Below are 21,003 nucleotides of genomic sequence, written 5' to 3' on the forward strand. Positions count from 1 at the left end.
AAATTTTACTGGTCATTTTTTTGAGGGGGAACTATTACGGATAATTAAAACAATTTTTTTTAAAGTATAATCTGAAAAAAAAGTCAACCACTTCATGTGAATGGACAGCCTAAGGAAGGGCTGGAAATACAAGTTCTGTCCAGAAATACTTAAAATTAAATATTTAACCTAACATCCTCCAAGGTCCCGCTGGCCATTTTAACCCAAACTCCTCGAACTGAGGGCGGGACTTCTCCGGCCTTGGGAGCCCGCGTCCGCGGCGCATGCTCAGAGCGCGGAGCCGGCTCGGGCTCGCCCGAAGCCCCGCCCACCCTGGCCGCAAGGGCTGCCGGGACAGCCCCCATCTTCTTTAGGCGCGTTGGGCAAGCCGGCGGCGCTAGGGATAGGAGTCGTAGCTGTCGCTGTTAGTGACCCTGTGGCGCGTCTCTGTGGGACCGGGAACTTAAAGGTGAGCAACTCCAGGTGGCTAAAAAGAAGGTACAAAAGGGTCTGCTTTGCGTGGTGCGCGACGGCGCGTTCCCTTTCCTTGCTGCCTCACGCTGATTGTGTGCGCTTCTCGCCTTCCTCGCGTTCGGGGCGAGCGCCTCGTGGGCCGCAGCCGGAGGCGGCGCGCTGGGCTGGGGAGTGAGGGGCGCGGGCAGCTGCGAAGTGGGGAGCCGACCTCTGCGTTCCTCACAGGAGCTAGGGTTCCCCCGCACGTGGTTGGGGCACAGGCGACCGAGGGGTTGCTTTGGGACGGGCTGTGGTGGGTTCTTTGGACCCAGGCTGCCCGCATCCCCACTGCGTCTTTAAGGTTTCGTACGTCCACCGCTTTCCAGTGTCGCCGAAAGCGGATGTTTCTGTCCGACTGTGTAAGTTTCTGGAGAGGTCGACGTGGGTTAAACGCTGAAGGGTTCCTTGGATCGTGTGGGACAGATTGGAGGCCGGGGAATCGGGGCCGCAGGTGTTCCCCTGGCGTCACTCTCTTGGGTTTTAATGGTCCTCATTCACTCACATCAAGGCTTCTGAGCGAAATTGGAAAGTGAGGGTAATATTTCACTTCTAGTTGTATGTACATTCTGAGAAAGTATCTCATGAAGTTCCAAAATTGGGTAGGCCAAAGAAGTCTTACAAAGACTAAATAGGTCTTTTATCATCTCACCCTTTTGTTTTATAGGGGGCCCTAGATTACAGTAATAACTTAGGAATTATGATCGACAGCCAAAGCGTAAGATTGGCCAAATTTTGTAGTGAGATGTTGCACCATAGGAGAGCTTCCAGTGTGCATCCAGGTTGTATTGCATAGCAATTACAAATTGTAAAGCCATGCCTCCAAGAAGTGTACCAGTCATAGTTCATCGCTAGAGTTAATTAATGGCAGATATCCTTGATGAATTCTTTTAAATATACTGTTCTACACGGTGTTTGGATGGTTTTAATGGAGCACTAGAAGCAAGTAATTTGAAGTCAGGAGACTTTGTTATCCCTAGCAAACCAACTTCACAGCTTCATTTTTTCCTACAATGCTATTGTCAGGGATGTGAAACAGGAAGAAACTGGCTGTAAGGTTAACCAATGTATTAGTAAATTAGTAGGCATACGCCCAGTTTAATGTTATTTTAGTGTCCTCAGTTTCTCAAATTATCATTTTCCTATGTTCCTTATCATTAGCATTTATTTAATCTATCCCTGACTGTATGTAAGTGTTTGAATTTTTTTTACCTTAATGTTTTGATACATAATCTTGTTGATAACAAATTTTTGGTAAGTCAGCTATGACTAGTTTTCAACGAAATTCGGCCCACACCAAAAAAGACTGAGATCCACAGTAATATACCGACAGATGATGATCTACTTAAACCTGGTAATGATTGGTAAGTGGTTGAATGGAGTTTTTTCCCTCAAAGCTTTCTAGATCAGCTAAATGAAGATAACCACTCACTTTGTTATAGAAGATGGAACAGTGATTTACTGGAAGGGGTGTGGATTATCCATAGTTTTTCATCACTAATTTCAAAGTTTTGTTGAAATTTGAGAATTGAGTAGAGAAATTGAACCCATGAAATTAAAAATTACTGATTTTTAGGAAAACAGTGGGATATTGATAATTTTAGAACATTCTTTTAATTGTCTTGAGTTTTACGTAAAAAGTAAATAACTTTTTTATGCCAATTTGGGAAATTTTACAGATAGCCAGAATGGCAGAAAATGGTGATAATGAAAAAATGGCTGCTCTGGAGGCCAAAATCTGTCATCAAATCGAGGTATGATTCCTGTGGTATTACACTGCAAAACCAGGCTCTTTGAGAGGAAATTTAGGGCCTCAAAAAAAATACAGATAGATCATTTAATTTCAGTATATTGACCTATTGAACTTTTGGTTTGTCTTTGATTCTTGGAGTTAGATAAACATACAGTAGTATACAGTTTTATATTGGTGGAGCCTGTTTCTGAAACTCAAGAACAAAGACATTTCAAAGAGTAACACTATAGTATTAGTTAACTTTTTTCTGCTAGTCTGTAAAGCGAGGAAAATAGTGTACCCTCCTCATAAGGTGGTTGTGAGGATTACATTAGTTCACAAAATGTAAAACATTTGGAGTAGTGCCTAGCACAAAGTAAAATAACTTTTAAAATCCTTTGTAAAATACCTTCCCTGTTAAATAGCACTTTATTCTTGCAGGTCCTAGTAGTTTTTCCTGCCCAATTAGGTGTTCTCAGCCATTGTAACTTTTTAAAGGTGTTTTTTGGTTGGTTTGTTTTTTGGGTTTTTCTTTTTTTGGTGGTGCTTTTTTTTTTTTTTTGATGTGACCATTTTTAAAGTCTTTATTGAATTTGTTACAATATTCTGTTTTATGGTCGTGAGGCATGTGGGATCTTAGCTGGAACCTGCAGCCCCTACATTGAAAGACGAAGTCTTAACCACTGGACTACCAGGGAAGTCTCAGCCATTGTAACTTTTAAGAGTATCTGTTTTCTCTTAACGTTTTTTTTGAATTTAGGTATTGTGTTTAAGTTGGTGCTTTACAGTATCAGTAATGGCTACATGGGAAATTATCTCTTAATTTATGTTTTATATTCTTAATGAGGAACTTTAGATCATATTGTTTGGTGTTTTTTTGCAACTCTCAGAACTTTTTCAAAGTTGCACTTCTCTGTTATTTTAAATTTCCTGTGTTACAGCTTTTTTTTTTATTAATTTCTTTATAATTGTGAAGAAAACTGTATATAGAAAAAGTTAATAATGTCCCACAACCTGCCACCTCTCAAATCTCACCCTCTTGAGGTAATCAAGGTTAAAAGCCTGATAAATACCTTTTCACAAATTGGTCAGTATATATAATAATATAAAATAATATAAAATATAAAAATATAATTTTTTCCCTTTTCCCCCCACCAAACATAGGATGCATTATGGGGGAGTAGTTTTGTATCATCAGTAATTTACACCATCCCCTATTTGATAATGTAGGACATATCCAATTTTTTAGCTGTAATAGTTCTACGATGAATATCTTTATATATAAATGTTACTAAACATGTTTATTGATTTCTCTAAGATAAAATTCCTAGAGGGACATGTACTGCCTCAAGGGTTATACATGTTTTTTTAGAACTTTTTATTTTTTTGCGGTACGCGGGCCTCTCACTGTTGTGGCCTCTCCTGTTGCGGAGCACAGGCTCAGCGGCCATGGCTCATGGACCCAGCTGCTCCGTGGCAGGTGGGATCTTCCCAGACCAGGGCATGAACCTGTCCCCTGCATGGGCAGGTGGACTCTCAACCACTGGAAGGAAGCCCCCAGAACTTTTGATTTTTGATACTTACTGCCAATTAACATATCTACCTGCATGACCATTTCTCTGTGTTCAGGCCAATACTGGGTATTCTTGTCTTTAGAGTTTTGGCTAAATGCTTTTCGTTGCTTTAAATTGCATTTATTTGGTTAATAGTGAGCTTGAACTTTTTAATGTTTATAGTACATTTTTATTTTTAGTAATTAAAAAAAAATGTCCTTTACTGGGACTTCCCTGGAAGACAAGTGGTTAAGACTCCATGCTTCCAATGCAGGGGGCGCGGGTTCCATCCCTGGTTGGGGAACTAAGATCCTGCATGCAGTGTGGTGCGGCCAAAACAAAAGTGTCCTTTACTCATTTTTCTATTAGGGTTTTCAGATTTTTTTTTCTGCTTCGTTGATATATAAGAAGTATTCATAAGCTTTTGTGTTTGTCTTTTACTTTTTATGCTACTTTTGGCATTCCAAGTAGTCACACACCTGGGTCTTTTCATGTATACTTTTTTCTTTGTTTTTATACTAAGGAAGAGTGCCTCTGTGCTTAAATTAGGTAAATACTCACCTAATTTTTTTTTAACATCTTTATTGGAGTATAATTGCTTTACAATGGTGTGTTAGTTTCTACTGTATAACAAAGTGAATCAGCTATACATATACATATATCCCCATATCCCCTCCCTTTTGCAGCTCCCTCCCACCCTCCCTATCCCACCCCTCTAGGTGGTCACAAAGCACAGAGCTGATCTCCCTGTGCTATGCAGCTGCTTCCCACTAGCTAGCTATTTTACGTTTGGTAGTGTATATATGTCCATGCCACTCTCAATTCGTCCCAGCTTACCTAATTTTTTAACTTTTAAATTTTTCTATTTTTTTAAAAATTAGAGTGATTAATCAGATTATTCTAGTTTCTTAAATTTAACAATCTGTTCTTTCCTCACTGACTTGAAATAAGAGGCTTTTCATATACCAAATCCTTAAATATGTTTTTGTTTTAAGGCTTTCTTATCTATTGTCACATCTGCTAAATATATTGTTTCAATAATTATTTTTAGTTTTATCTTTCTGTTAATATGTATTATAAATATTACAGTGTATTTAAGAGAAAATGTTTATTGCCAGTTAAGTTTTGTTTTTTTTTTTTAATATTTATTTATTTTGGCTGTCCCAGGTCTTAGTTGTGGCATGGGGACTTCTTAGTTGTGGCATGCCTGTGGGATCTAGTTCCCCGACCAGGGATTGAACCTGGGCCCCCTGCATGGGGAACGTGGAGTCTTACCCACTGACCACCAGGGAAGTCCCACCAGTTAAGTTTTGACATGTATTTTTAAAGACTAGAACTTGGTGATGTAATGGTAATTTTTTATACTTAATATTATACAGTGCTCTGCAATATACTGTAATTATCTTGCAGTATTATTTTGGTGACTTCAATTTGCCACGTGACAAATTTTTAAAGGAACAGATCAAACTGGATGAAGGCTGGGTACCTTTGGAGATAATGATAAAATTTAATAGGTAAAAACCTTTTTTAAATTATAAGATTTTCTGCTAACAGCAGGTGCTACTACTAAGTTTTACAATGCTTTTATATATATATTTTTGCAGGTTAAACCGGCTAACAACAGACTTTAATGTAATAGTAGAAGCATTGAGCAAATCAAAGGCGGAACTTATGGAAATAAGTGAAGATAAAACTAAAATTAGAAGATCTCCAAGCAAACCCCTCCCTGAAGTGACTGATGAGTATAAAAATGATGTAAAAAACAGATCTGTTTATATTGTAAGTGGGCCTTTAATGCATTTAATTATATCTTAAATTTATTTAGAAAGCACATAGGGTGGATAAGAATAAGGGCTCAGGAATCATAGCTTCACCACTTACTGTATATCCTTGGGCAATATTCTTAGCCTCTGTAAGCTTTATCTTCATAAATGGGGATAATATTTTTTACCTTATAGAACTATTGTGAGAATTAAATGAAAAAACCCATATAACATTGGGCAAAATCTTTGACATACATATTGTAAGTACCCAGTGCACATCAACTGTTCTTACTTATCAACAGCTAAACTTGTTAGCTGTTTTCTTTAGCACATTAATTTTTAAGTAGATTATTTTATTCTGCAAAAATTCAGACATACAGAAGTAGATTGAATATATAATGTACTATTATCCAACTTCAGCAGTTACTAACGTGATTAATCTTGTTTTATCTTTGGCCTATCTGGATTATTTTGAAGTGAATCCCAGATAAACGAGTCACTTCTCTTGCACTGGTCAACAGTAGCTCTTAACCAGAGCTATTAAACATTTAAGAGACAGAGAAAGAGAGATATATATATCCTCGCTTCATTTCAAGACACAATAAATCAGAATTTCTGACAAATCGTTTACTTGAGTTGTCATTTGTACATTTCTTCCTACTCTTCACAGAAAGGCTTCCCAATTGATGCAACCCTTGATGACATAAAAGAATGGTTGGAAGATAAAGGTCAGGTACTAAATATTCAGATGAGAAGAACATTGCACAAAGCATTTAAGGTATGGTTGTATGATGTAAAAGACTTTTTCTAGTAGAAAAATACTTGGGATGTAACAAAAAAAAAAAAACCCAACTTTTCTTCCACTTCTAATAGGGATCAATATTTGCTGTATTTGATACCATTGAATCTGCTAAGAAGTTTGTTGAGACCACTGGCCAGAAGTACAAAGACACAGACCTGCTAATACTTTTCAAGTAAGTCAACTTGATGTTTTTTTTTTTTTTTGGCCACTTAGTTGTCTGGAATTGACACACTGGGGTAAGGAGTATAGCATAACATTCCCTACAGTAAGACCAGTATTTTTAGTATCCTTAGGCATCCTTTGAGAAATGCTTGAAGTTTGCTCTGGAACTACTAGTCCTTTGAGACTGTAAGGAAGTGTTAGGACCTTTTCAAGCACGTAATAAGGGAAGTTAAGCTTTAGTACTTACTTTGCATGTGAAACTTATAGTTAGGCTTGATGCTAAAATCTGAACTTTTGGTGTGGTTAGAGAATAAATCACTGTACAATTTTTTTATCTATTCTCATAATCTATATATGCCTGTATTTTTATACAGTACAAAGGATTATTTAATAGAGATTTGAATCACATTCTTGGTGTGTGTGTGTGTGCGCACCTGTGTGTGTGTCTAAAAATTAGGACAAACCAGGACATTTTCATGATATGGTTGTAGGGCCATAATCCCCTACTTTTGCATTGCACAGTCTCCTAAATGCTGTATACTAAGTCTGATGGACTTAGAGATGCACAGTGATAAATCAAACTGTCAGTGTTAAACTCTCAGAAAGATTTTTTTAACTTGTGATTTTCATAATTGCTCTTATTCTTGGTCTCAGGGATTTCAGAATTTTTGCTTTTGTGAAATTAACACTAAAAAACTATGAAGCAAAGTAGTTGCATAACTTTTGGTATACTTTCTGTTTTCTATACATGAAAAATGAAAATCAGCATGAGATTCTTAGCGAATATAGGGTTTCTTTTTTGTGGTGATGAAAATGTTCTGAAATTCATTAGTAGTGATGATTGTTGTACAATTCTTAATATACTAAAAGTCATTGAATTATATGCTTTAAAAGAATGAATTTTATGGCATGTGAATTCTTTCTTAGTAAAGCTGTTATTTTAAAAAATGAGTGACTTCCTTAATGTATTTTGAATTTATAGGTAATTTTGTTGATAGAGAATGTAACATTAATTCTTGTGCGATGTCTTAAATCATTCAATATAATTTGCAGTCCTCTTTGTTCTCATGAACTTTGCCTTTATATTTTGTGTCCTTCAGGGAAGATTACTTTGCAAAAAAAAATGAAGAAAGAAAGCAAAATAAAATCGAAGCTAAATTACGAGCTAAACAGTAAGTATGTTGAGCTAATCATAACATTTTAGTTCCTTAAAGCTTTGACAGGTAAAGTTATTGGTTCTGGGAAGTGAGGCTGATGATGAGCTCTGAAATGAGTACAGTAGGCCTTTCTTTTGCTAATGAAACATTGAGGTCTTAAGCTGCCTTGATAATCTTGGGGCCACATTGTGTTGCACTCTAGCATCAGTCAGAAAGCCTAAGGACTGGCTTTGGTTATTAAGTAGTTTAGTCATCATGCTTAAGGTTAACTTTATCAGGGTTTAATTTTCTCATACATGAAGTAAATGGAAACGTTCTAATGATATTTTTACTTGTAGAGAGCAAGAAGAAAAACAAAAGTTAGCAGAAAATGCTGAAATGGTACGTATATATTACTAAGAAATCTGTAATTCAAATTTAGAATAAAAAACCTGGGGACTTTTTAAAGAACATATGTAAGCAAGTCTACAGTTGTCATAGCACTGAATTACTAGCCAAATATTGCCTAAAATTATTACTTATTCAGCACAGTAAGATTTATATAATAACTGTTATTTGCTGGAGAAGTTAAAATCAGAAGCCATTGTAGAACAAAGGATGATAAAGGAAAATGCACCAACTACTTAAACTATTTAAACTTATACTACTTGAAAATAGCATTTTAGTTTCTAGCTTATTCCTTGTATGTATATATATAGAGAGAGAGAGGAGAGAGAGAGAGGTATATGCCATTTCTGGTTTGTGGTTGCTTTTAAGAAACTTTTATCACCTTATATATTTTTATAGAAATCTCTAGAAGAAAAGATTGGCTGCTTGCTGAGATTCTCGGGGGACTTAGATGATCAGACGTGTAGAGAAGATTTGCATATCCTTTTCTCAAATCATGGTGAAATAAAATGGATAGACTTTGTCAGAGGAGCCAAAGAGGTTTGAAAATATTCATATGCTTTTAACCACTCAGTTTAAAAATTCATAGAAACTTATCTTTTAGAAGATGACATTAGTAGAAGAAAGCAATTTTTTGTTAGTATGTTTATGAAAATAGTTTCTACTTGGTCATTTACTTTTATTATTGCTGTAACTGGATGTGATGTCTGATATTTTCTGAATTGTGCTATAAATAACTGTTGGAATTAGTGACTTCAAGTTTTTTAAGAACTTCCTGATGTTCAGTAAAATTCCCTGGCCTTTGTTTTCTGTCTTTGGTGTAGGTAATAATTCTGTTTAAAGAAAAAGCTAAGGAAGCACTGGATAAAGCAAAAGACGCAAATAATGGTAACCTACAATTAAGGAACAAAGAGGTCACCTGGGAAGTACTAGAAGGAGATGTGGAAAAAGAAGCGTTGAAAAAAATAATAGAAGATCAACAAGAATCTCTAAACAAATGGAAGTCGAAAGGTCATTAATTCTGGTTTTCTTTGAGTATTTAACTCATTTGCTTGGGTAAAAATTTTAATTGGTGGTAAAAGACATTGATGAGAGGTTTAAAACATTATGGATTTCTCAATTTTGTCTCTACAGGTCGCAGATTTAAAGGAAAAGGAAAGGGAAATAAAGCTGCCCAGATTGGGTCTGCTAAAGGAAAAGTACAGTTTCAGGGCAAGAAAACTAAATTTGACAGTGATGATGAACATGATGAAAATGGTGCATCCAGTAAGTTTTTTCAAGTCCCTTGGTACTTTGATGAGAAATTATTTGTGGGAGAGAACAGCAATGTGGTTTTACAACTTCTGTGTAAGTGATGTTCTCAGATTGTAATTGACCCTGGTTATGCTATTTTACATGTGGAAAACAAAGATGTTGGGAAGCTAAGTTTAGAGAGCCAGGTCCGTACTAAAGGAAAAGCGTTTTCTTATTGGTGTAGGAAAGTTGTTGCTAATCTGTTTAAACAATTATTTTTTGTAGTTATGCTTAGTATTAAAATAGAGTAACGCTTACAGTGAACTTAATGAAAATTAATTGTCATTGTATAGGACCAGTAAAAAGAGCAAGAGAAGAAACAGACATAGAAGAACCTGCATCAAAACAACAGAAAACAGAAAATGGTGCCGGAGACCAGTAATTTAGTAAACATTTTTTATTCATTTTAATTAGATTTTAAGCTGCTTTTGTCTCTGGAGGCTTTTAAAAAGAAAACCGAATTAGGTCCACTTCAATGTCCATCTGTAAGAAAGGAAAATTTTTTTGTTGTTTAACTTGTCTTTTTTTGTTATTGTTATCAAAATGAGTATTTTTTTATGTATAATTCTGTTTGTGTTCTTTCAAATTGTTCAAGTATCAAAAGAAACATTCTTCCACTAAATTGCCTTTGTAATATGAGAATGTATTAGTACAAAGTAATAAAATGTATACTGCATAGAAATAAAATCGGTTTATTTTTTATTTTTGTGCCCAAAGTATTTGAGAATTTATCTTAAACCAGTATATTGGCTGTTGTGGTTATAGGCCCATTCCAGAGTTAAGTGTTTATCTTCTAGGCTGGCTTTCTGTATTCACTCAAACAACTTGATAACATTAGAAATAATTACTTACTGTGAAGTTTTTCAGTAGTGAATGTAGATAAACTAGAATCAAGAGACTTACTGATTTTCTTTTATGAAACTTGTATGATGCCGGCAGGTCATATCGTAGCTCTACAAAACAAAAGCCACCTAAGGGTAAAAATTATACTTCCAAACATTTACCGCCCTTGACTTAAAAAAAAAAAAGAAAAAAATTAAGGAAGTACTAAATGCTGATAAGCCAAACATTTCAGAGGTGTCACTTAATTTATCTAGGACTGATTTGATATATCCCCACAATAAGCCATGGCAAACAGCCTGGCATTTGTTTTGGTCATTTATATCAAAATTTGAGATTATTGGGAAGAGTATAGAAGGTTAACAAGTGGTCAAAGTGTATCCCATGAAAATATGATAGTATCTTCCTATTTTTAATTTCCTAAATAATCTATAGCTACCAATTGCACAACCATGCTTATTTTTAAAATTTCCGGTTTGGATTTTAATAATGGTAGTAAGTAGCTAATTATTTTCCTACTGAGCTCTCAAATGAAAAACCACTTTGCATATTCTTTTCTTCTAAAGGATAATGTAGGTTCTCAAAACTTAGCACTGATCAACTTTAGAGGGATGGCAGTAAGTCTACCTACCTATGCTTCATATTTTGCAACAAATTCTCTCTAAATCACAGCTTTCAACTTATAATGTGCAATCAAATCACCTTCAAATCAAATCAAATCCTGTTCAAATGCAGATTATAATTCAGTAGGTCTGGGTGCAGCCTGAAATTCTTCAAGTCTGACAAGCTCCCAAGGGATGTCAATGCTGATGGTCCACATTTGAGGACCACACTTGGAGTAGCAAGGCTCTGGCCTGGTGTGCTACTACTGGAACTGTTGTAAGGTCTGCATGTTACATATTATAATACCTTAAACTAGGTAAGGAGTGACAATACTGAATATACTAGGAAGACAGACTTTTACACATTACATTACTAATTATTACGAAGGCAATAGATCTAGTTATGTGGTTAACACTATTAGTACTAATCCAGTCAGTTGATTATTGTGTAAAATAATTTCCCCCTTATTGTACTCTTATTTCAGGCTTTTCAGAATTACTTGGATTATAGTTAGCTTCTAGTTACATGCTTTTCCCATTTTGATGTTTGTGAATATTATCCAGTTTACTAATAAAAATGTATCAAACATTTATATCATGTGGATGATGATATTCTGTTCCCCACTAAAAAAATTAAAAGCTTTATGTTATTTGACTCCAGGGACAATTAGAAAGTTGAAATAGAAGGGTAATCCAGGCATAATCTGGTGGTATTTTCCAGGAATTAATTTCAAACTAAGGCCTGACAAACTCTAAGCCCAAGCTCTTAAGTCACTGTGATGATTATAAGGTTCTGTCAGCCTGGAAAGAACAAATACTTGGGTGCCATTAAAAGTTTTCAGTAAAATGCATAAATTGGGACACTCTTGGGCAAACACTGATACCCTGCCTTTACTCCATTTCCAACCCACTACAAACCACACACATTTTGCCACACTAAAATATATGTTCTACACTAAAATATATGTTCTACAATATCTTTCCTCAGCACATGTAAAAATTCTGGTTAGGCTAATGCCTGTTGGCCTTCTTAGGTAATTAGGGTTGAGATTTGTTTACAAGAAACATAATTGTCTTACCTGCAATAATATCTATCTTGATTTTCCATTCTGCAGCTTTCTTTTGAATATGCTGAACATAAAATAACATGTTAATGTGAGCTGATCTTTAAAGTTTTTTAAAAATTGCTTTTTACTAATACTTGATTTTCAAGCTTTTAAAATTTCATTAGAATTTAGACCCTTAAAATTTTTTCAACTGGATGAATAATATTTTGAAAATATGAAACCAAGCCATTTAATGATCTGAGCCAAATTACATAATTAAATTCAAGTAATAAAGCTATTATTTCAGAAGTACATCAAAGTAAATAATATACTCATGGTTTCTGCAGCGTTATTTCATCAATATATACAGGTATCCTAGAAACCATTCAGCAGAGATCTATGTCCATGAGCAATTCAGTGGCAGTATGGTACAGAGGTTAAGGACATGGTTTCTGGAACCAGACAGCCTGCATTTGAACTGAAGCTCTATTAGCTATGTAACCCCGAGCAGATTACGCATTTTTTGTGTGCCTCAGTTCCCTCATCCGTTAAATGAGGATGATAATGATATCTCATCAGATTGTTGCAGAATGTGAAAAGTGCTTTGAACTGTGATGGCATACAGAGCAAGTACTAAATGTTAGCTATTTATAGGTCTTAAGAATTTTGAACCACTTCATAAAATTTTTGATTACTAATTTGTTATAAAAATTGCTTTATGAATTAAAATATATATATAACACTCCAACATTAATAAAAATGGAAAAAAAGGTTGCCCATAATCCCCTAAGTAAATTTTATGCATAATTTTCTAGAACTACCGTAGTAGAGATAGCAATATTTGGTATAAGCATTTTGTTCATGTTGGTAGTGTTCACAGTACTCAACCTGATTGATAAAATACTCAATTATCCCTATGTTTGAGGTTCAAATATTTCCATTATAAACAATACTGATAATATGTTTGTGCTTGTAGTCTGTTCTTGAATTTAATAAATAATCCCAGTTCTGGGCATATTTTTCCCCCTACTTTGAGATCTAAAACTTCTGTATAAGGATATAGACTTTAATACAAATAATATTATAATTTAATGGAATCCTAGGATCCTTGGTAAATTTTTGAGAAATAAAGTATGATGACATTTCTTTGCTATCTGAGCCCTAAGATTAGTGAAAGAGGTTTTAGATGTTAGATTATACAATGGAATGTGGTTGGTTCTGGCAGAGATGTCAAAGAATAAATGGGATAAGCTTGGGATAAACACTGAAAGAACAGTGCCTGGCCTACCTACTTTGCTTTAACTATAAGCCAAGAACTAAATTCTCACGATGCCTAATGAAAGAAGATATGGCAACAGCTGTAAGAGTCATCCAGATTATTAACATATCTGCCAAGATACATTTATATTTTACCTAAGTATTTCTATCAAAAAATTCTATGAAATGCACCTCTATTATGAATAGAGGGCCACGCACTTTTAAAAGACAACGGTCTACAGTTAAGGGGTCTGAGGTCAGCTTCAATAACAATGTTACTAGTTATATAGAATACTTAAAACAAGCAAAATTATCACAAAGCTTAGAGCAGATATATCTACAGCATAAACTAAGGACTGTCTTAGTATTAGAAGTTCATTATCATACCTCCTTCACAGTATGCACAGTACACACCAGATTAATTCCTCAAATTATTTAGTTGCTGTGCTAATGGAAATACTTCTACATTGCCAAAATAAAAATGGACTTACGTAAATATTTGCTTCAAATTCTATTAAGTGGATCAAGACAATGCTGATACTGCTGCCTCCTGGTGGTGGAACATGGCAATACCAAACAGCGAAGATGGGAGTTCCTTGACTACAGGAATTCATTCAATTAATTAGACTTTGCTGCTTAACTGCACTTTTTATTGGCATATTTTACTTGGTTTGCATGAACTGTATATCAGTAATATAAAATTTACGTTATGCCAAACTGCAGAAGAGTTCATAGCAGGCCTGACTGCTTATCCTTAGAAAGGTCTACATGTTAAGTTTGACCTTTGGCTAGAGTATGGGAACTTAGATTTTGGGAGAGTTTCCACTCCCCATCCCTTAATAATAGTGGCTCACTGTGCTTAAAATGTTTATGGTGAGTACCTGTTTTGTTACTGGGAGTCTGGAATTTGGGTATGTGCCAGGCAGCGGGTGCCTATGTGATGAGTACCCAATAAAAACCCTTGGCACCAAGATTCCAATGACCTTCCCTGGGTGACAACATTTCACATGCCTTGTCACAAAACTTCTTTGCTGGAAGAATTAAGTGCATCCTGTATGACTTCACTGGGAGAGAACTCTGGAAGCTTGCACCTGGTTTCTTCTGGACTGTGACCAATGCACCTTTCCCTTTGCTAATTTTGCTCTGTATCCTTTAGCTATAATAAATCCCAGTCAAGAGTATGACGATATGCTCAGTCCTATGAGACTTCCTTGTGAATCATCAAACCTGAAGATGATCTTGGGGACAGCACAGGCTTTTTAGATACCAATAATTCCTGGTGTTTGTTTTCACTTACTGAATGGGGATTTATTTACCAGTAAAGTCATGTTGTGTTCTGCTGCTTACCTGCAGGTACCACTACTAACTGTTTAACAGTATACAGGCATACCTCGGAGATATTACAGGTTTGGTTCCAGACCACCGCAATAAAGTGAATATCACAAGAGTGAGTCACCTGAATTTTTTTGTTTCCCAGTGCATATAAACGTTCTGTTTACACTATACTGTAGTCTATTAAGTGTGCAATACTTTATTGCTAAACAATGCCAAAACAATTATAATAGTAATATCAAAGATTACAGATCACCATAACAAATATAATAAAAAAGTTGGGAATACTGCAAGAATTACCAAAACATGACACACAGACACAAAGTAAGCAAATGCTATTGGAAAGATGATGCTGACAGACTTACTTGATGCAGGGTTGCCACAAACCTTCAATTTGTAAAAAATGCATTATCTACACAATGCAATAAAGCAAATGACAATAAAACAAGGTATGCCTGTATATATTTTTAGCTATGTAATTTTTATATATTTTTAAAGGTTATTAGATTACCATATATTCATAATTTGTTTCCAACTGAATTCCAGTACACTACATTTATACAAATAAAATATTTTTCCTACAAACTACTTTAAAATCTCTTAATATGTGTCTGATTTAAAATAAAAGCTAACATGACAATTGCCAGACACTATTTAAGTGCTTTATAAATATTAACTCATTTAATCCTCACACCAACCCTGCAAAGTATAAGGTGCTCTTAGTTCCTTATGCTGTAAGAGTATAGGTGAGTACAGGGTAGGTGATGAAAATGAACTCAAGTACCTTGACCAAGATAAGACAGCTGGGAAGCAGCAGAATTCAGATTTGAATCTAGGTAGGCTGGCTCTGTAGTCTGTGTTCTTGATCACTATGTTAAACTGACACTAAAAAAAGGTACCGCCCCACCCCCAATTTTCTGGAATACATCCTACACAGTCTTATGTGTTATGTGCTGACAGTGAAGAACAATGGAAGAAGTGGGTTCTGAACTCAGATCAGTTTAGCCTCCCAGGCTCAGTGTTCTGAAAAACCAGGCCGCCCTTGCCTCCCTTATGCACACCAGGCCACACCAGGACACTGGGACGCACCAACCAGGGCTTACGCAGGCAAACCAGGACATACTGGAACCACCGTTACACCTACTCCTCTATTCCTGAATTATATAATCACTCTCCTGTTAACAGCTCCTGCCTGAACAAACCTTTGACAAAGCTAATCACAAATGCTAGCTAGTTAAAGGGAAAATTTATTTTCTAAGTGCCAGATGTTTTAAAAGTTCTGGAGAATTAGATACCCTGGTATTTAGTATTCACAGTAAATCCTTAAAATACTGTCATGAATTTAAAAATAAATGACACAGAATATTATGATGATTTGAACTTACTTCTCTAGTTGAGGATTTGTGTAAAGAATATACTGCTGTTCTTGCCATTTCCAAAGCAGTCTTCAGAAAGGCCATATCTGTCCCTGTTAAGAGTAGAAAAAGCCCCTATTTGCATTATATACCTGTTATCAAAATAGAAGATTAAAGGAATACTAGGTATTTAGAAATTTTTTCCAAACTCCAAAATAGCCATTTCAAATTCTTTCTGTAACAAGACAGAGTACAAATAACCAAGATATCTAAATATTTTTTAAGGTTGATGGAATAAAACCAGAATTATACTATCCCATTTAAATAAGGCTAAAGTAAAAATTTTAATATTATATTCCAAATTAACAACTTTCAAAGAGGGCAGAAGCGAACAAGTAAAGTAGTAATCAGAATGGTGGGGGCAGGTGGAGGGAGGACTTTTTAAACTATGCATGTCTTTTCCTCTTCTTACTGACTTCTTACCCTCCTTGCCCCCAAAATACATAAAATAAATAGCCACAGTGAATCACTGTTACTGATGGACACATGTTGAAACCTTCAAATGTTGAGACATTAAAAAGAGGTTCTAAAAATATAAAAGCCTTTATAGGATTCATATTCATAAGGGTTAGGTAAATCATTCTAGAAAGCAGATGAAGAAAAAGTAATAAGGATAAATTTGTTCACTTAGCACAAACTTATGAAAACAAAGATTGAAAAATTCAATTCCCTAGCCATGCATTAAACAAACTGAAATTCAAACTGTAATAACTATACAGGTAAGAGATTGGTTTATTTAATGAACAGTGATAAAATCACTTAACACAAACAATCAATGAGAAAATGGTTTTTAAAACTTGCTTTTCTACAAAGACACCAGTACACATGATTCTTATTACTAACCTTTATTATTTTTGGTCCCAAAGGGAGGATTCATAATTACTGTATCAAATGACTTGGACATTCTGTTAGATAATGAGCACACATCACACTGAACCATGTCAACATTTGTTAACTCAAACTCTTCTACATTCCTATTAAATATTTCCAATGCATCTTCATCTATGTCAAATCCAACACACAACCTATAAATATAAAACACAAAGTGATTACTACTTAAAGCTCCCCAGTCAAAACAACAACAAAACCAAAACCATGTACCTTTTTAACCCAACTGACCAAGTGACAGTGAGTGTTGTCTTTTAACAGCATGATTTCCCAAACTGTCAGGGGTTGGAAACTTAGGTTCATTATAAAAGAGGGGCATATGACTTCTGCTGTTACTGTTTTTTGTTTTTTTTTTAGTTTGTTTTGATGTTCTGCCCATTCTAAATGTACTCAGTATTAGATTCTTGCTCCTCTCATCTCACACTATAGAGTCCCATAAATATAAGTCAGTTGATTTTATTTACTCTTCTTATTAAAACCATCCCATACCCAAATAGTATGTACTGGATCACATACCCTGCTCCCAGCATTGCAGTTCCGATGCTAAGCACTCCACAGCCACATCCTAGATCTGCAACCACTTTATTTTCAATGTCATCATATGTGTTATGAATTGTATAGAGCATACATGCTGAATGATCAAAAAAAACATATTAAGGAATAAGTAGGCAAGTTGATGAACAAAATCCAATTTGTGCAAATGACTCTTTGAAAAACAATTTCTTATCTTTCATTATTTAGACCTCCCCTAAATCGTGTTCCAGATTATTAAAAAAATAGTAAGGTATAATAACTTGGTATGTAGTAAGGATAATAACACATACCAGTGGTTCCCCCAAACTAGTCTCTGCTGACAATGCCAAGAATGACAAAACTTTGTGGTAAAATGAGAAAAATAAGGTCAAAATGTTTTATTTTTCCTCAACCTGTTCAAAACATTGCCATACACATATACATATATCAGTTTTTCTTTGATGTTGAAATTTCACTTTTATGAAAGGATGGTAAGAGTAAATAGGTTTAAAAAATATCTTTCCTTGGACTTCCTTGGACTGGTGGCACAGTGGTTGAGAGTCCGCCTGCCGATGCAGGGGACATGGGTTCGTGCCCCAGCCCAGGAAGATCCCACATGCAACGGAGCGGCTGGGCCCGTGAGCCACAGCTGCTGAGCCTGCGCATCCGGAGCGCTCCGCAACGGGAGAGGCCACAGTAGTGAGAGGCCTGTGTACCGCAAAAAAAAAAAAGAAAATCTTTCCTTGTCAAAATATAGATCTGGGAACCCTATGTCAGTTTCCAAAATTGTTGTGAAATTTTACTGATCTTTGAAATCTGTAAGTCTGGGAACCACTAATACTGAACAAGCATTAACATTAAAACAGAACTTTTTTTGCAGCAAGTTTGTCACCATAACACAGGTACTGTAAGTTCAAGCTAGAATGGGAAAGGAAAAGACCTACATCCACAATATAGCCTTTAGACGCATATATTCACACACATATATTCATGATCTACAGACACATGTATCTACTCATGAGACCTGATAAGAGAACTATTGAGGAGCAGAACAGAAGCTGCTGAGATGAGAAAGGGATCTTTCAAATACACGAAGGTTGGGGCTATACTGAAGGTTAAGTATGAGTAACTTCACTGATATCTCCCTGTGGATATCTGAACCCACCAAGGGCTGCTGGCCATCACTGATGCCCCAGGATCCAGAGGTTTTATCAAAAACACAATTACAGGGATGTGTCAGGCTGACTGTGCTGTTCTGATTATTGCTGCAGGTGTTGGTGACTTTGAAGCTAGTATCTCAAAGAATTAGCATATACACACTAGCTTTGAAACAACTGATTGTTATTTGGGAAAAAAAAAAAGGATTCCACTAAGAAACCCTGCAGCCAGAAGACATTAAAGAAGACATTAAAGAAATCATTATCTAAATTGAGATAACTGGTCTTACTTCAGACACAATTTTGTGCAATTTTTGGTTAGAATTATGACAATATGTAAGTGCAGGTATACTTTTTCCTTGACTTTGGCAGCTTAGAAACAGAACTATGTTGAAGTTAGGGGGACTCCTCCTTGCAGATGTTCCCAACAAAATTAATTTTCCTAAGACTCCCTCAATGACTTTGGTAATATGTTTATTAAATATAAATGGTTTTTCCTGTGTTCTTTTACTTCCAGTATCAATCTCTCACATCAAGCAACACTGCTGATTCTCTGATCATTTGTTAAAATTGAAATGCATCCTCATATTTAATATAGCACCTATTATGGATTTGTTAAAACTCAGTCCTTCCACTACCAACTCTAGTATTCATTTCTAGGGCAGAGTATAGAGCGTAGGAATCCTCGTACTGGCAATTCGTTACACCGGGAAATGCATCCTTATTTAGCAAGTATTTACTGAGCTCCTGAGTGGTACCAGGTACTCTTCTAGGCTCTGGGAATTGTGTGAACAAGACCAGCACATTTTTGCCCTCAAGGAGTTAATAGTGTAATAAGATTAACAAACACATTAAAAAGTGTCTGACAGTGTTGAGGGGTATGCAGAAAAACAAACAGTAAAACGATAGAGTGTCTCATGCTTGGGATGTTTTCAGGTGCAATGTCAAGGAAGTCCTCTCTAACGCAACATGAAATCTTAGAGCAGAATTCCTCTAGACTTTCTCTGTATCCAAATAACTTCTATTTTCACAATGGAGTGAGTAGACAGGACTAACCTGCGAGACATGGGCATGGTCAGCTGCCGCCCTACCTGCAATGTGCGGCCTGGTTGGATACTGTTCTAGAAGGAGCTTGGGCTTTTCGAATCCATCCACTTGTTGCAGGCGACTCTCTAGTTCCTTAAGCCTTAATTTCTTCATGTTTTAAAAAGTGTGCGTTCGCAGGGTTTAACGGCGCTGGATCTGCAGAGAAACCTACTTCACCTGGATCTCCCCGCCAACTCCGATCCCCCGCCTCCTTTTCAGGGCCGCGGGCTGAGAGCCAGGCTGGGAACGCAGGGCGCGAAAGGTACACCCGGCTCAGGCGGTTCTCGCTCTCCTCCCCGCGTCAGCGGTGGGCAGAGTCCTCGACCAGCCTTCGGTCCGCCTCCAGGGTACCCCGCGCTGATACTGGACTGGAGTCGCCGAGGGCTCTTCATGCCGCGTCTCCGCCCTTCCACAGGATACTCTCGCCTCGCTCGGGACCGGAAGCGCCGTCACGCACGCGCACACGCGTCCGCCGTCTAGCGGCCCCACGCCGAGCTGCAACCGCGGCCCCGCGAACGGGTTCCGATGGCCGCCGAGCGCTTCTTTCACCTCCACAGCGGTGCGGTCGGCACCCGCAGGAAAGCCCGCTTTTCTCGCCCCGCAGGGGCCGGCTCCCGCCACCTGTCGCGTGGCCACTACTGTCTAGTTTTTCCTTGAGTACCGTCAGGTCCTTGAAGGAAGTGGGGAGAAAGAGGGTGAAGGTGAGGGTGAAAGTCACGGTCGATTTGTTTTAATGCCCACTGTGGTCCTTTCTGCCTCTTGTCCCCCAAGCTCCCTCTCAAAGAGTAGCAACCTCCACTCACCTTTGCTTTCTTTGCCATTCGCATGCCCTACTTTGTTTCCCTCTTTTTAGGTCAACTGTGTCACTTACCTCAGCTCTTACAGCGTGGTGATGTCCGAGAAGCCCAAGCAAGAGAGAGTTTAGATTAAGGAATGGGAAGTGGTGTCAAATGCTGGAAAGAAGTTAGAGGCTTTCATAGAGTAGGAGCAGAAGCTGAGTTGTCGCGGTTGGAGAACTAAATGGAAGTTAACTAAATAGAAGTTAAGGAATTAGAAAGAGTAAATGGGAACAATTCTTAAGAAAAGTGGCTAAGAGGAGTGAGAATGGCTGATGCTTAGTAAGGTTGGGGGACGTTTTTTATTTATTTATCTTTTAACTGATAGAAGGATTTGTGAACATACCTAAATTCAGACAGAATAGAGGTAGTTGAAAGGCAGGGGTTCAAAACGCAAGAAAGAGGATATTGGATGGAGTTAGGACCCTGAGAAGGAATGATCCAGTGCTTAAGTGAAAGGATTGCCCTTAATTTGGGGAATGGACCCTTCTTTTCATTATCAAAGGAAGGGGAAAAAAAGGAGTGGATGGATGAGGATGAAGTAGAGTGGTGTCTGAGGCTGCTACGTCCTATGAAAAACAGAATTCAAAGTTATTTGTTATGAGGATTAAATGAGTTAGTACATGTAAAGTTCTTAGCGCATAAAGTTAGTACATAAAGTTCTTTGTCACATAACAAATGCCCAGTAAATGT

General features: G+C 36.8%; 2 protein-coding genes across 2 annotated transcripts; one reads left to right on the forward strand and one right to left on the reverse strand.

The window, feature by feature from the left end:
* Nucleotides 1–289: 289 nt before the first annotated feature.
* Nucleotides 290–10,020, forward strand: SSB (small RNA binding exonuclease protection factor La). The gene is made up of 12 exons (XM_007452629.1): nt 290–448; nt 2,169–2,243; nt 5,185–5,288; nt 5,379–5,553; nt 6,208–6,315; nt 6,411–6,511; nt 7,602–7,673; nt 7,997–8,039; nt 8,445–8,585; nt 8,870–9,056; nt 9,180–9,311; nt 9,632–10,020. Exons 2-12 carry the CDS (start codon nt 2,178–2,180, stop codon nt 9,718–9,720), a joined length of 1,218 nt encoding a protein of 405 aa, XP_007452691.1. The 5' UTR covers nt 290–448; nt 2,169–2,177; the 3' UTR covers nt 9,721–10,020.
* Nucleotides 9,724–19,632, reverse strand: METTL5 (methyltransferase 5, N6-adenosine). The gene is made up of 7 exons (XM_007452628.1): nt 19,480–19,632; nt 17,235–17,349; nt 16,674–16,855; nt 15,801–15,883; nt 11,860–11,911; nt 10,242–10,291; nt 9,724–9,821 (listed from the first exon to the last, which is right to left on the reverse strand). The coding sequence occupies exons 1-7, from the start codon at nt 19,586–19,588 to the stop codon at nt 9,783–9,785; spliced, it is 630 nt and encodes a 209-aa protein (XP_007452690.1). The 5' UTR covers nt 19,589–19,632; the 3' UTR covers nt 9,724–9,782.
* Between the last annotated feature and the right edge of the window lie 1,371 nt (nt 19,633–21,003).

Source organism: Lipotes vexillifer, unplaced genomic scaffold (genome assembly GCF_000442215.2).
Source record: "Lipotes vexillifer unplaced genomic scaffold, Lipotes_vexillifer_v1.1 scaffold454, whole genome shotgun sequence".
Taxonomy (NCBI): domain Eukaryota; kingdom Metazoa; phylum Chordata; class Mammalia; order Artiodactyla; family Lipotidae; genus Lipotes; species Lipotes vexillifer.